Source organism: Nelusetta ayraudi, unplaced genomic scaffold (assembly GCF_046127955.1).
Source record: "Nelusetta ayraudi isolate G7.1 ecotype Tasmania unplaced genomic scaffold, CSIRO-AGI_Nayr_v1 ptg000031l, whole genome shotgun sequence".
In the NCBI taxonomy this organism is placed as follows: domain Eukaryota; kingdom Metazoa; phylum Chordata; class Actinopteri; order Tetraodontiformes; family Monacanthidae; genus Nelusetta; species Nelusetta ayraudi.
The window spans coordinates 4,725,508-4,739,816 of NW_027466081.1; the positions used below are offsets into that span (position 1 = coordinate 4,725,508).

The 14,309-nt window shown below is 43.1% G+C and overlaps 2 protein-coding genes across 2 annotated transcripts; both read right to left on the reverse strand.

Annotated features, from left to right (window-relative positions):
• Positions 1–626: 626 nt before the first annotated feature.
• On the reverse strand, positions 627–9,077 carry cyp27a3 (cytochrome P450 family 27 subfamily A member 3). Its single transcript, XM_076031002.1, has 9 exons — positions 8,844–9,077; positions 7,883–8,073; positions 6,629–6,828; positions 5,319–5,516; positions 4,852–5,015; positions 3,839–4,005; positions 3,557–3,638; positions 3,245–3,451; positions 627–1,722 (listed from the first exon to the last, which is right to left on the reverse strand). Exons 1-9 carry the CDS (start codon positions 9,075–9,077, stop codon positions 1,549–1,551), a joined length of 1,617 nt encoding a protein of 538 aa, XP_075887117.1. The 3' UTR covers positions 627–1,548.
• A 1,739-nt stretch (positions 9,078–10,816) lies between these two features.
• On the reverse strand, positions 10,817–14,012 carry eaf2 (ELL associated factor 2). Its single transcript, XM_076031007.1, has 6 exons — positions 13,823–14,012; positions 13,281–13,375; positions 12,991–13,127; positions 12,503–12,678; positions 12,135–12,368; positions 10,817–11,385 (listed from the first exon to the last, which is right to left on the reverse strand). The coding sequence occupies exons 1-6, from the start codon at positions 13,935–13,937 to the stop codon at positions 11,342–11,344; spliced, it is 801 nt and encodes a 266-aa protein (XP_075887122.1). The 5' UTR covers positions 13,938–14,012; the 3' UTR covers positions 10,817–11,341.
• Between the last annotated feature and the right edge of the window lie 297 nt (positions 14,013–14,309).

Here is a 14,309-nt window from a genome sequence, read left to right on the forward strand (position 1 = left end):
GTACCAATAAAAACCCACTAGATGGCAGCATTGGTCCAAAGAACTGTTGATATTTTAGAGCTGGCATGGGCAAACTACGGCCCGGGGGCCATATGCAGCCCGTTAAGCCTTTTAATTCAGACCGCCGAACTAGAAGAAATTATATTAAACATTAAGTAAGTCATAAAATAGCTGTATTTCTTCCATTTTTCAGTGTTTTAATAATAATTTCAACAAAGAGCCAAATACCACGGGAATTCAAAGACAGACATTTTGCTGTAACTTTGCTTTTGCTCTTTTTGCTGTTTTGCTGTTTTCTACACATCTCATGACGTATTTTCTCCTATGAGGTCTGTATGTAGGTCACCAAAACACTCCATCCATCTTTTTCTTTTTATACAAATGGTCACTCTGGTGGGCTGTCTGTATCAGATAGCTGTGGAATGCCATGGCATGGCCAAAACAAACAACAAAAAAAAAACGATCACAAACCTTGAATGAGTGACTGTCAGTTAAGGTGTTTGAGTTTCATCCCCCTGGGCCATAGTAGGGCCGTTTAATTTGAATTTAAACCAGACCTTTAAGAATGTGCCACAGTGATTAAAAGCAACAACAACAACAACAAAATCAAATCACTGACAAGTGTGGAGGGTTTGATACATCAGTGTTTCAGAACGTAAAATGTTCCATCACATTGATTATTTTTATTTGACACCTGTCCATTATAAAAAAAATATTGCTTTTTACTCAACTGCAAGGGCACACACCAGTACAGCACGATACAGAGCAGGGGGGACTGCATGAAGACTTCATTACAATTGCAAAAACATAAAATACAACAGTTCTGTTTAATTAATTGCATCAAATTTACAGATGTGGGGCAAAACATGAAAGTAATACAGGCAAGGCTGAACAGTGCGTGGACGGATTTTTCTGGTTTAGAGACTAGAGCATAGATAAGAGCATTTTTTATTTAATTTAAAAACATAAATTACACATAAGCGCTATGATTTGCAGACAGCAGGTATACATTTCCTTTTACTTTGGCTGCACTTTTACTGCATTACCGCATTTCTGTGCATAAATCTCAAAGTAGCAGACAAACACAGTGAAGTATTAGCGTAGGAAGGCAAAGCAAGCAACAGAAAATAAGGGGTATTATGGTTTAAAAACATTGATAAGCTGAATACTGACACTCTAAAACATTGCTTTTGGGGCGTACACAAATAATTAATTCACAATTTAAAAAAAAAAAAAAAAAAAGAAGGCAAGTTCACATGTTAAAATATTAAATAATATTTAAACACGGGAAGAACGTGACACTGCTTGCCTCTGCGGAACCAGTTCTGGTCATGAGGCAACCAGAGTCATTCAAAAGTGGAATGCTGCCGAGGTTGAACTGCCTGTGTAGCTACTCAGTGTTTACTTTCTACACAAACAGCAGTATGCTTTGCACGGGTTTGCCTAATGCTGTGGTTCAGATGCATTCTACCGGGCCCATGTAATGTAAATGCTCAAATAACAAGCGCTTGGCGACGGGTAGGCAACACAGCATGCATACTAATACACTCAGTGAGAAACTCCTCCTCCTGCTGCTGCTGCTGCTGCTGCTCTCAACTTTGGCTTGGAAATCCGGTCCAGAAACTGCAGGTTTATTGGCTTGGCAGGGCAGAGCAGAGTTCTAGTAATCGGCGTCACCGTGGTTCCAGCGGGATCCGGTCTCACGTTGTAGCATTTGATCAACTACATGTTAAGAAAAAACAAAAAAACAGAACAGTTGAAGCATAATATCGTGAAAACATACTTTGACCAAAATGTTGACATTTTCAAAGAGGGAATAATGTTGAAATGAGGAAAAGGAAAAAAAGACTGTGGTCAGCGTGGCATTTCCACATTCTTCATCGTTGTTTACGGATGTTTACAGAAGCGCAACTCTATCACTGGAAAGCCTTAACTGCGTGCACAGAGGCTCCTGTTAAAAAGTCTTGAGTGCAACATGTACCTAAAAAGTTAAACAGTTATTGCCCAAAGTCTACGCTGACTACCAACTTGAAGCTGTGCTGAGGTTGTTGCTACGTGTTGTGCATTTGTGTAGTTGTGGTTTGCCACTTTGAGTTTTCCTTCCCTTTTCTTTCTACTTGACAAAAATAAGTTAAATACATTTTTCCCTATGTTGCAACCCAACATTCTGCACTCGCTCAGACAAAAAGTGGATTCTTCTTGTTCCATCTACAGGTACAAAATAAACTGTACTGTTCATTATTCACACATTGCCTTTGTGTGTAAATTGTTGGATTGCCTGCAGAAACCACTTTTAGATCTCGAATTGAACCTGTCAGTGCTCTTGATCAAAAGAAATGGTGCATGCGATTATCCTCTGGTAGTTGCCGATGAAATATAGAAAATCCACTGATTGATTTGCATCTTAGGTGTCACCCATGGTCTCAAGATTCAGTCAGGAACTTTTTAATGAAATATGCTTTACTCAGGGTACTGCAACTGGATGGATGAGTGGATGGATGGATGGATGGATGAGTGGATGGATGAGTTGATGGATGGATGGATGGATATGTGAGTTGATGGATGGATGGATGGATATGTGAGTTGATGGATGGATGAGAGGATGGATTGATGGACGGATGGATGGATGGATGAGTGGATGGATGGATGGATGGATGGATGGATATGTGAGTTGATGGATGATTGAGAAGATGGATGAGTGGATGGATGGATGAGTTGATGGATGGATGGATGAGTGGATGGATGGATGGATGGATATGTGAGTTGATGGATGGATGAGAGGATGGATTGATGGGCGGATGGATGGATGGATGAGTGGATGGATGGATGGATGGATGGATGGATATGTGAGTTGATGGATGATTGAGAAGATGGATGAGTGGATGGATGGATGAGTTGATGGATGGATGGATGAGTGGATGGATGGATGGATGAGTTGATGGATGGATGGATATGTAAGTTGATGGTTGGATGAGAGGATGGATTTATGGGTGGATGAGTGGATGGATGGACATGTGAGTGGATGGATGGACATGTGAGTGGATGAATGGATGGATGAGTGGATGGATGGATGGATGGATGATGAGTTGATGGATGGATGGATAAGATGGATAGATGAGTTGATGGATGGATGGATGGATAAGATGGATAGATGGATGAGTGGATGGATGGATGGATGGTTGGGTGAGTGGATGGATGGATGGATGGATGGATGGATGGATGGATGGACGGATGGTGGCCTTACCCTGGACAGGATGAGATACATCTCCAGCTCGGCCACCCGTCGGCCCAGGCACGCCCGGATTCCAAACCCGAACGGCACCGACCCAAACGGGTGCTGCTTGGACTTTTCCTCCGAGCCGCGGAGCCACCGCTCCGGCTGGAAGACGTGAGGGTTGGGGAATATCCTCTCGTCGTGGGACACGCAGTAGTGGCACAGGTGGAACAGCGTCTGAAAGAGACGACGCCTCGGGTCTTGATCCAACGCTGACAGACAAAGATGCAATTTTCCTCGCTGATACACCAACCTGTAAATCCGCTCGTTTGTGCATCTCACCTCTTTGGGGAAGACGTGACCTCCGACCACAATTTCGTTCTCCACCGCGACGCGCGCGTTCCCTGGCACCACTGGATACAGTCTGTTGGCCACAGAGTAGCAGTGTCAACAACGGCTGTTTGTGAACAGGACGTCCAGCACCGTTGTAAAGTTGTAAGTTGCTTGCATTAACATTGACAGTTAAAAAAAAAAAACTAAATCAAGCTGTGCGGTTCTTTCCGGGACAGTGAGAAATATACAGAATATATACAGAATTCTGGTAAAGGTAATGTTTCCTCTGACCGTAGCGTCTCCCTGATGACAGCCTTCAGATATGGCATCTTTGCGACGTCGTCGCTGTCTGGCACCTTGTCCCCAGGGGAGGCGCTCATCACCTCTTGGTGCAGCTGCTCCTGGATGTCTGGATTTTTGGCCAAGAGGTAGAGACACCATGAGATGGTGTTGGAGGTCTGCAAAGAGAGAGGAACGCTGACCGTTGTAATGTGCGTATTTCACTGAGGATTTTCATTTTGTGACCTGTAGATGAGTGACCCCCCCCCGGGACAAAACAACCTTTGGTGAGAAATGACATTTGTACAGGAGAGGCAAAAGTAAATCTCGGCTTGCGCCCACTCCTTTTTTCATTTACAGTTATTAGAGTTAGGTATTTTTGTTGTGAGAGTATATATTGTGCAAATTTGTTTGTAAGCGTTTGTTTTGTTTTTTTCTATTTTTGTCAGTTGATTGCTCAGAATTTCATTAATTCAACTTGGAAATTAAAATAAATGACTCATTCATTCACATTAATTAAATAATCCCGTTATTATGTATGTTTTTTGCGATGGCAACAGCGGGTGGCCCTCAGGTTCTTTTTTTGTTTGTTCACTGTTCTCGTGAACTGTTTGACTGTGAACTGTATTTTTTACAACTGAGTATCCAAGACATCCACTTAAAGAGGAAGTTTGGTGTTTTTCTAGGAGTGCAAATCTCAATTACATTTAATTACCTTTAATTCTGTTGTTCTGAGCAATTTATTTATTTGCACCATAATATAGAGAAAATAAATAGATTTAAAAAAAAAAACAACAATTATACAGAAAGTGCTGGAGAGGTAAAAAAAACAAAACAAAACAAAAAACAACAACCAAAATGGGCTTATTCAAGGAATCTTCCCCAAAAATAAAGATAAAATAACAAATAAAATAGAATACTCAAATTCTAATTTGCCTGTCCTTTCCAAATAAAGATACAATGTCAACCAAAAAAAAAAATAATAATAATGAAATAATCCCATGTGGCGCAGTGTCTACACTCACCGTGTCCACCCCTGCCAGCAGGAGTTCAGTGATGCTGCCCAGAATCTCGGCGACGGTCATCTTTTCGCTGAGCAGCAGGTACGTGAGGTACGCGCCCTCCACGTCCTGCTTCAGGTCCACCTTGTCATGGATCTCTTCCATTTTTTTGTTCACCTGCTCTTCAGCTACGGCAGAGAGGCGAGGAAAAAAAAAACAATTCGTCACACATGCCGCCGGAGTAAAAAGGCGCCACACATTTTGCCCGGCAGATGGCAGTAGAAGCACGCCGTGTTTGCGCGGTCGACGTTGGACTTTGCCCATCAGTTCAGTCCTTGAGATTATATGATAATGCAACTAGAAAGAAAAAAAAAACAAGGTCGTGAAGTGAAGCCCCAGTGACCTTAGTTGGCTATGACCATTATCGGAGAGTTTCACAAAATTAGATGCGCAAGAAACTGGAAGAGTAAAACTGGAAGCGTATTCCTCACCAACTTTAAAGAGGTGATCCCAGGCGGCAACAAACTTTTTCCAGAAGGGTAAGTAGGGCCAGGTGGATTTGGGGAAGAGGATGACGATCTGGGAAAGCTGGAACATTTCCCCAACGGAGATGATGAACTTCTGGGTCTCTTCGGGCACCTGTTCGTTCAGGCAGCCCATGCGGTTCTCAAAGAGCACTGAGCAAATGCCTGCAAATAAGAACACGCTGATTTTTAACAGCCATTGCCTGAGCACACAAGCAATTTTAAAGCAACATTTGTGATATATTAATAATTATCAGGCTATAAAATGGAATAAAATTTATATAAGCAAATGTGTTTTGTGCATCAACTTTAAAATCATGTAAAAAAAAAAATGAAAATGAACTGTGCCTTAAACCTTTAAATATATATGACATAGATCAGCATTGAAAAGTCTGACAATTGCCACCTTTGTTTTTTGTTTGCATGATGAAGTTGATCATTTTTTATTTGTTTTTAGCAAAATTTATTTATTTTTTTTTTTGGACAGCTTAGTGTGTTTTTGTGTTTATTTAATATTTTATTTTATGTGTATTTCTTGTTCATACTAGAGGCTTTTACTAGTATGACTTTCAGTTCTGAGTTTCAGAGTCTGGTGTTGAGAACTACTTTCCCCCCCCCCAGATGCTTTATCAAATCAAATTTAACTGAACTCGAAAGACATCTGCATTGTTGATCCATTAAGAGTCACTTTTTTTTTTTTTTGGCTTCCATGCAAAGCTAAATGCGTATGAGTATTATATAGGTTCTATAATAATAATCCTTGGTTTTGAAAGAAGGTACAAACCCTTTGGCAACTCAAGGGCACTGATTAAAGGTCCTATTGTATCTACCTTTACCTTGGCAAGATCGTAGATGCAGGATCCACTGTGCTCTATCGTCTCACAGTATCTAATCAGTCGTCAAGGCCAAAAGACTCTTCAAGCGTGCCAGAGCAAACACTTTGAGATATGCCTTGTTGCACATCGCTGTCTGATTCACAACACTTGCCACACAAAAAGGGAGGGGAGATGCTGAGTTGTCGCAAGAAAAAAAAAAAAAAAAAATCTGCTATAACGTTCCGCATATTTGAAACAGGTGGCTGAGACTCCTTGGGGATCCCATTGTAAGAACCCGAGCCGATAAAAGTGACTGATAAGGTCTGCAGGAGTGACTAAAGTCAAGGACAGGTAAAGCAGGACAAACAGTGTCGGGCTCCAACGTCTTCCCATGCGTGCAAGCTTGGCGAGTGAGCCCGTGAAGACGACAGCGGAAATTCACCGCGTTCGTCCTGCGCTCACCTTCGAAAGCAAACTTGTAGAGCTCTCCGGCCAGGTCGTTGACCATCACCCCCTGGCCGCTGGTCTCCCGCAGCCAGTCCACTCTGTCGATGAAGTCCGTCACCACCTCGTTGATGGTGTCGGTGTACGACATGACGTGTTTGGGCTTCAGCATCCGAGGATTCAGGATGCTGCGTATGCGCTGCCACTTGGCTCCCATCCTGCAAGGATTAACGGGGAGGGAACGGCGACCACTCAAGTGAAACGCATACAAGTTGCTGCCAAGTGTCTTTCAACAGGAAACACGCTTGCCGACCCTGTTATAACATGTCTACAAACATCTTTCACCAAAATTATTCACATATCTGAATCCCCAACCTGTCTCGTTCCGCATGGCACAACTCCAAATGCGCGGAACAGATCGGTCATTTCACACTCGGTCACCTGGATAGGTGTAACACGGCTCGCTCCTCCTTCAGGTGAGTTGAATGTCAACAAGTTCACGTCAAGAGACTTGTGTGACAGGAAAAACGAAATACCAATGTGAGGATACCGTGCAATTTGTCAGGCAAACAAAACCAGGGCCTGTTTTGGGGCTGGGATAAATTATTCTGCGCACAAGCTCAAGTTCGTGGGAAGAACCCAAGAGAGTTTGAATGTTTGCACTGACGCTGTTCCCAGAACCATCTCGGCCCTTTCACACTGTGCATGACTAGGATTAGGAAAACTGACCCATGTGAATTAAAAATAGCAGCAATAGCGGTTGTGTTTCACTGGGCCCACACCTCATCCTGCAGTTAGGCTCTCTGTTTTAAATTGTTAATGTTAAGTGTCGCGTGCAAAGGACTTGCAGTGGTGATGCAGCTGGATTCTTGTGGCTTGATTCTTTGGAAACTGGAAAAAATTCAAGGCAGGAAGTGCCAAGTGTAATTTTAGTTTGGAAGGAACTATTGTGTTGTTGAGTCCATATTGTCATGCTGGGTGTGGTACTGGGGCAGATGTTATGAGACGCCCTCCCTTAGAGCTGTTGTCATCAGAACTTCATGAGGACAATATTGAAATCATTGCAGGCGTGCTTTCAACAAGTTCAGACACGCGCGCACATGACTACTATTCGCCTACAAAAGAAGCTCTTCAAAACATTGTTTTGCTACGGAGTGCGTGTCACATGTCGTGTCAAGCGACGTGGCAGCAAACGCACGTATACAATCAAGTATAGCCAAGAACTGGAAAGTGGCTTATGACGGAAACTGGGGGTGAGGACGGGGTACTCACTCTGTCAATGGTCCTTGAGCCTGATTCCTCAGCTCTCTGTACCTCCTCCAGTGGGGCATATCCGTCCGGATGGGGTGTCGCCCCTCCTGCCTGAGCACCTGCTCGATCAACTCAGGGCTAGCAACGTTTACCACCACCAACGGGCCGTACTTTGACACCCACAGCGGGCCGTAGATCTTGCTGTGCTCGATCTTTGGGTAAATAGAGGGAGATAGGCTGGTCACTCACGAGGCTCGGTGCTACACACAGTAAAGAAGGCCGTTGGTCGTTGTTGTTTTGAGCCTTTTTAGCCATCCCAACTGGTCAGTTTGAAAGCACGTTTGCAGAAACGGCGAAAAACAGAATGTATACAAAAATGATAATATTCAGCCCCATAGAGGCTCTAGTCCGATTCAAAACCACTGCTGCCATCATTTTTGGTTGTTGTTGTTTTCAAAAAAAAATAAAAAAAAATTTCAGTGACAATGTCCCACTTCATTCTTGTTGAGAGTGACTTTTATAACAACAAGACAAAGAAAAAAAAAAAAAAGTCTGTTCCACATTAGCAACACTGGTTGGTCAATGATTAAAAAAACAAAACAAAATATCAAAAACACATTAGAGATAATTTGCTGAAAGATCATGCAGAACATTTTGTACTTTGATTTTGACCTGACTTCACCTAACCTAAAAAAAATAAAAGATAAAATGGGCTCGAGGGAGCAGGTGTACTCTCGGTCAGACACAGAGTCAATACGCTGGCCCGGCATGCTGCGCACTCCTTGCCAGCACAAACAGTTTGGTAACGACATGTTTCTAAGAACATAAGAAGATTTTCTTGGCTTTTCTATTCCTTTTCATGGCCGAACCCGGGGGTGGGGTCGGGGGGGGACACCTTAAAATTCCTTTATAAAGTTCTGACGAAACATGCCCCCCCCCCTCCCACACACACACACACACACACACACACACACACACTCACTTGCATTTGCTGCGTGGTTTGGAAGTAGCCTTTGACGAAGAGCCAGTGCAGGGTGGTCAGCAGGCTCGGTCCGCCCAGGTCGTCCATGGTCTTGAGTTTGGTCTTGTCCTCCATGATTTCAGTGGCGGCGGTGGTGGAGGATGAGCCCCGGCAGCCGGTGGCGGCAGCCAGCAGCCTCTGCCGGTGCGGCCGCTGTCCCCGCAGCCCGATGTTGAGCAGACATTTCCGGAGCATTCTTATTTGCCGTCTCGTTCGGCACCGCAGAACGACTCAGAGTGAGTGGCGGGTGACGCAGGGACCGTATGTGTGTGTGTGTGTGTGTGTGTGTGTGTGTGTGTGTGTGTGTGTGTGTGTGTGTGTGTGTGTGTGTGTGTGTGTATGTATGTATGACAAGCGGAGGCTGATAATAATGGAGCCCTGTTTGCAGTGGCAGTGCGCTGCAGGCCCTTAATAAAGGCTGTGAGGCAACCGTGGACTTTGGCACGTCACACCAGGCTGTAGACTGAGACACCTGGCTAACGCCAGCAGTTCTTTAGAGACACGCAGGCATACCGAGATACGTAATATATATACAATTTGTTTTTTGTATTTTTGAATTCTAACTTTAACACGTTAAAAAAAAGAAAGAAAACCAGTTCTTTTACGAATGAATTCTCTCATTCACATCGCATGGCTGGCGTTTCTGCCCCGCTACACACTTGAGAGTTTGGGTGAATTCCAATTCCTCCCTTACTGAATTGTCGTACGTCTTACTTTGCACGGTTGACAACAGCACCACCTCGAGGAATGGGGACCGCCAAAAATAAATAACAACTAGCAAATGAAACGTAGTAATAAAGTCAGAATTCTAAACAGACTTGTCTTAATAGCTCTCAACCGAGGAAATTACATCAAGAGCATCTGAGGTTGCTCAAAAGTTTCAATTCTTGTGTAATGACCGCCACATTGTGCCATACAGCACAAGACAGTCACACTTCTTTTTCATAAACAAAATTACATTATTTCTTCCATTTGGAATCTTGATTCATTTTGTCCAGGAAAAGCATGTTTGAGTGAATGTGAATTTACTGTTTAAAGTAACCTTTTCTTTAAGATGAAACAGTAACAGAAAAAACAAAAACAAAGCAAAATCAGCACAATGTTGCACAATTTAATAAATTCAAAGAAAACACAGATAAAATCTTTATTATCTTTACAAACAGATTTCAGATCATTTACAAATGATTCTGTAAGGCAGCCTTTCTCTCTAGAGCTAATATATATTTTTTTGACTTAAAAAAAATCATTTTCACCTCATTGGTTGGGTTGTTGAAGTGGTGCAGAAACAAAAGTAGCAGCATAATTAAGATTGCTCAGCAGTGATGCAGGAGACACGGTCAATGGCTGGCTAATGCTAGAAGAAAAGGCACCTGACGTTCTGTAACAGTAAGGCTCTTAACCATCAGGTAGCAGCTCCCACCCGCTCCCCCGATTGTTTGGCTTTAAATCTATGATAAAGCAATTCACAGTTTGCTGATTTCGTTTTGAGATAGAAAACTTCAAGCTTCAAGTATTGCAGGTTTAAAGCTACAGAGCACAACCCAAACCGATTTAACTGAATGGTAGTGCACCACTCACGCACGCATACACACACACACACACACACACACACACACGCGCGCGCAGAAATCAGCCCCACCTTAACTAAAATGTCAAAATAAACCTGTTTTGAAAGGGTTTCGCGGCAATTGATAGGATTTGTGCACTTGATTAATAAAAAGAACAAGATGCTGAAAAGATGCGTCACGCAGCTAATTCATGCCCAATTTACTCTCATGTGTAATTTTCTGAGCACTTGAAATTGTCTCTTTCTGGCTGGATAACAGCTCATTAAGAGAGGAAATATTTTGGGGTCTTTGGTGAGACTGAAGCAGAATGAAAAGTAATAATAAATATGGACTTTCTTTTTTTTTTTTTTTTTACAAACTGAAAAAGACAAACTGCCAAGTCACTGTGGGTCAACCATGGGGAAGTTTTTTTTTTTTTTCTTTTAACAAAATACCATCTGATTAGAAAGCATTGCTTGGCCAAAGGTCACTGGCCAACACCTATTCTAAGTATTAAATAAAGCCTTGCCGAAACAATGAAGCACCACAAGTGGTTTAAGACAAAAAGAAGAAGCATCTACGCTACTAATTAAATAGGATTTTTGCATATCTGCATGTTTAACTGCATATGTGCATATGAGGTGAGATGAAACATTGCCCCCCCCCCGCGCTAAGGCACCTCTTTACACACACGCACACAACAGGCACCTTGAAGCCATGCGGGTGGGATGAAATGTTTGGGTCGTTTCTTTCGGTGGTAGAAGCAGCAAAGTCATATTTCCTGGCAGAAGAGTGAATATGTAGAGGACAGGAAGTGACCGAGCGCAACGTTAAGAAGGTAAGCCTGTGCTCTGTTCCCTTTTCCCCTTACTCAAAATAATCCTTTGCCCTCGAGCCGGCGGGGCGACGGGGTCAGTCACTTTCACTGCCTGATTCACTCAGCTGGAGGTCGTTCTCTGCAAAAGAACAAATGACTTCAGGCTCGTGTCGTCACAGCACAGATTTTCTTTTGAGATTCACTTTTAAGGGCAAAATCCATGTTTCATTGACTTTTTTTGAGTCTTAATCCCCTGTGAAATGCTTAGTAACTTCAGAGGAATATATTGAATTACAACCTGACTGCATTCATCCTACACATGTATCCAATTCATGTTTGCCTTAAAGTCATAGATGAGGATTGACGATCTTAGTTTAGAGGTATGGGTCCAAAAAAATAAGTGCCCACCATTAATTATCTCAACAGCAGTGATGTCTGATATTGACTTTTTTTTCACCCGGTATCCCAATATTGTCAATATTGTCCCGCATGACGTCATCAGTTATGAATGAGCCATTTTGTTAGCGGCCAGCCACCACTGAAACCACTAGAAACACGCCCGTCGCTTGTTGTCATGCTTTGATGTGGTTTGATGACATCATCAAGCGTAGTAGAGACGGAAAAAGTAAAGAATTGTTTATTACCATTTAGTAATACCAGGAAATTCCAGGAACTACTACTAAATGCACTACTACTAAATGCAGGAGAAATTGTTAAAAAGGTAGTTTTTATAATATTTTATCCCGATACCTTTACTTTGTGATATGACTTTTTAATGCCTTTATCAGACAACAATATCAGGAGGCCGATGATATCGCACTTCCCTACTCAGCAGCGAACATTTTAAATCATGGTGCCAACCTTCCGTCACTGTTGTGGGCTACTCACCGAGCGTGTTCATGAGTCCCGCGCCACTCTCCTGATGGCGGCTGTTGCTTTCGGTGACGGTGCTGATGATTGGCATGCTGTGATTGGCCGGGGCCGAGGTCGGCGCAGGCGCGTGCCCGTCTTCCGAGTCGCTGCTGGAGCTGTCCTCGCTGCTGGAGGACGAGGAGCTGTTGGAGTCCGAGGAGCTGTCGCCGCTGCTCAGTTGGTCCATGACCCGCGCCTCTGCCATCAGCTCTGCGCAGGCACACACAAAGAAGACCAAACGCGGTCAGCAACGACCAGAGATAGTATCTCTGGGTATCTCCGCTATTTTCCCTCTGCCAGACACTGATAAAAGCAACTTTGGAGGAGCACAGACGGCATATCACCTCGTTCAATGTCATCCATGGGGGATGCCGGGGATGTTTTCTCTTTAGGAGGAGAACTCTTGGAGCTAGTGGAGGACTTGTTCTTGTCAGTGCTGCTGTTGGTACTCTTCATCTGCTGGCTCAAACGGCTGGTCTGTTGTTCCAGGCGAGACTGGACCTTACTGCTGCCCTCCGCCCTGGAGTAGACACACAGTACAAAAAAAATGCCCCCCCAAAAATATTGAAACAACATGAGAGGACCAAAAGCCAATAAACATGCTGGTCTTTTCTCGGTTTCCCTCAGTTCAGACATCGCACAAAGACACGTGCATACAAAAGAGGGAGGGTATTAAATGAAAAGAACAGAGGTAGCAATAATAATAATAATAATAATGATAATAATAGTAATAATCCATTTAATTTATAAGACGTCTTTCAAGGCACTCAAGGTCGCCGAACAACAGTTAAAAGAAACAATTAATGTTGTTTTTAACCTGTAATTCACATACCTGGTTTTCTTCACGGTTATGTTGTTGCTGAGCTTCTCCAGTCTGTACTCTCCCGTGTCATGGTTCACAATGAGGATACACTCCTTGGTGTAGGGCCTCTTGGATCCCTTGAAGACCGTTACTGGAGCACTTGAACCCTGACAATCAGCATGTACATGTGCACTTATTATTATATACTTAATAAATTATACAGACTAAAAAAAAACAAGATGCTTTGAAGTTGTTTCTGAGTGGTGAAAGGTAAATTGTGTCATTATTACTTTGTACGTTTCAAGAAGCAAAATACTGACCTCTAAATTGGGCAAAGTGATAGAAACTTGCTCTCCTTTGCCAACCTCAAGCTCCCCTTCACATGTTGTGTCAATTGAAGCTGGCTTAAAGTCATCTGGAAGGAATAAACAAGAAATTGTGAATTCAAGCATGTATCATAAGTAAAAACATTTCTAGCATAGCGATTAACAAATCACCGGTATCTATAAACGAGACAAGCAGCAGTGGCACTTTCGAGCTGCAGTTCGCAGCGGCTTCCACAAGATGGTGGTAAGTGAACAGCTTCACGCAATGCTACACATTAGCTAAACTGTTGACAGCTGGGGCATCAAAGGCTTTTACCTGGTGGTTAAAAGTTAGCTACATTACGAAGGCAGCCCCTAAACTGTGAATATTCTAAAACAAGACGGCGGCAGGCAGACACGGGCAGACCGACGAGGCGGCCGAGCGACAGAAATAAGCAACTGCTTTCACGTGTGGCTATTAGCCTAACTACCGTTAGCTTATCTGGCTAGCCACTGTACGAGCCCGACATATCCCACTGTTTCTAAACGCCACTTACATCGCACTGTGTGGAAGGCACTTTTGGGATGCCTCTCGAACGTCTCTCCTAATTTCAAGACGTGCTCTTGATTGTCAAAATTGGAGTACGTGGTCCCATTCATTCTGACTTTCATGGGCTGTAAACTTTCCGCTGTTCTTTTTTATCCGATTACCATGTACGGCAGACCTCTGACGACTTCATCCTTTGCTTAAGTCCCGCCTCCATTGCTTTACGATTGGCCCAACTTCCTACTCGTCCGTCATGATTGATTCCCCTTCCGTCAGTCATTGTGTGTGCAGTGACAGGGCAGCTCTGAGGGCAAATTTCTGGCGATTTCCACTCTTCATTTCCAGTCTGAATTAAAATGTGAATAATAAACTGTTTAAATCAATATAAAAGTTACAGGCAATATAAAAATGACATACAACAGATTATTGCTCAGCATGGTAGATAATATATTCAAAGAGGTAACTTTAAAAACGGTATAAACACTGAGTACATCTGT

Bases quoted from the DNA above. Each gene is read 5' to 3' on its own strand.
- eaf2 (XM_076031007.1), bottom strand. From the start codon at position 13,937: ATGAAAGTCAGAATGAATGGGACCACGTACTCCAATTTTGACAATCAA. The intron at 12,679-12,990 runs GTATGTGAATTA...TGTCTACTCCAG, and splicing joins ATAACCGTGAAGAAAACCAG to GGCGGAGGGCAGCAGTAAGG. The intron at 11,386-12,134 runs GTGAGTAGCCCA...GTTCTTTTGCAG, and splicing joins GGGACTCATGAACACGCTCG to AGAACGACCTCCAGCTGAGT.
- cyp27a3 (XM_076031002.1), bottom strand. From the start codon at position 9,077: ATGCTCCGGAAATGTCTGCTCAACATCGGGCTGCGGGGACAGCGGCCG. The intron at 5,016-5,318 runs GTGAGGAATACG...TCTCTGCCGTAG, and splicing joins GGATCACCTCTTTAAAGTTG to CTGAAGAGCAGGTGAACAAA. The intron at 4,006-4,851 runs GTGAGTGTAGAC...CTCTCTTTGCAG, and splicing joins TGCTGGCAGGGGTGGACACG to ACCTCCAACACCATCTCATG.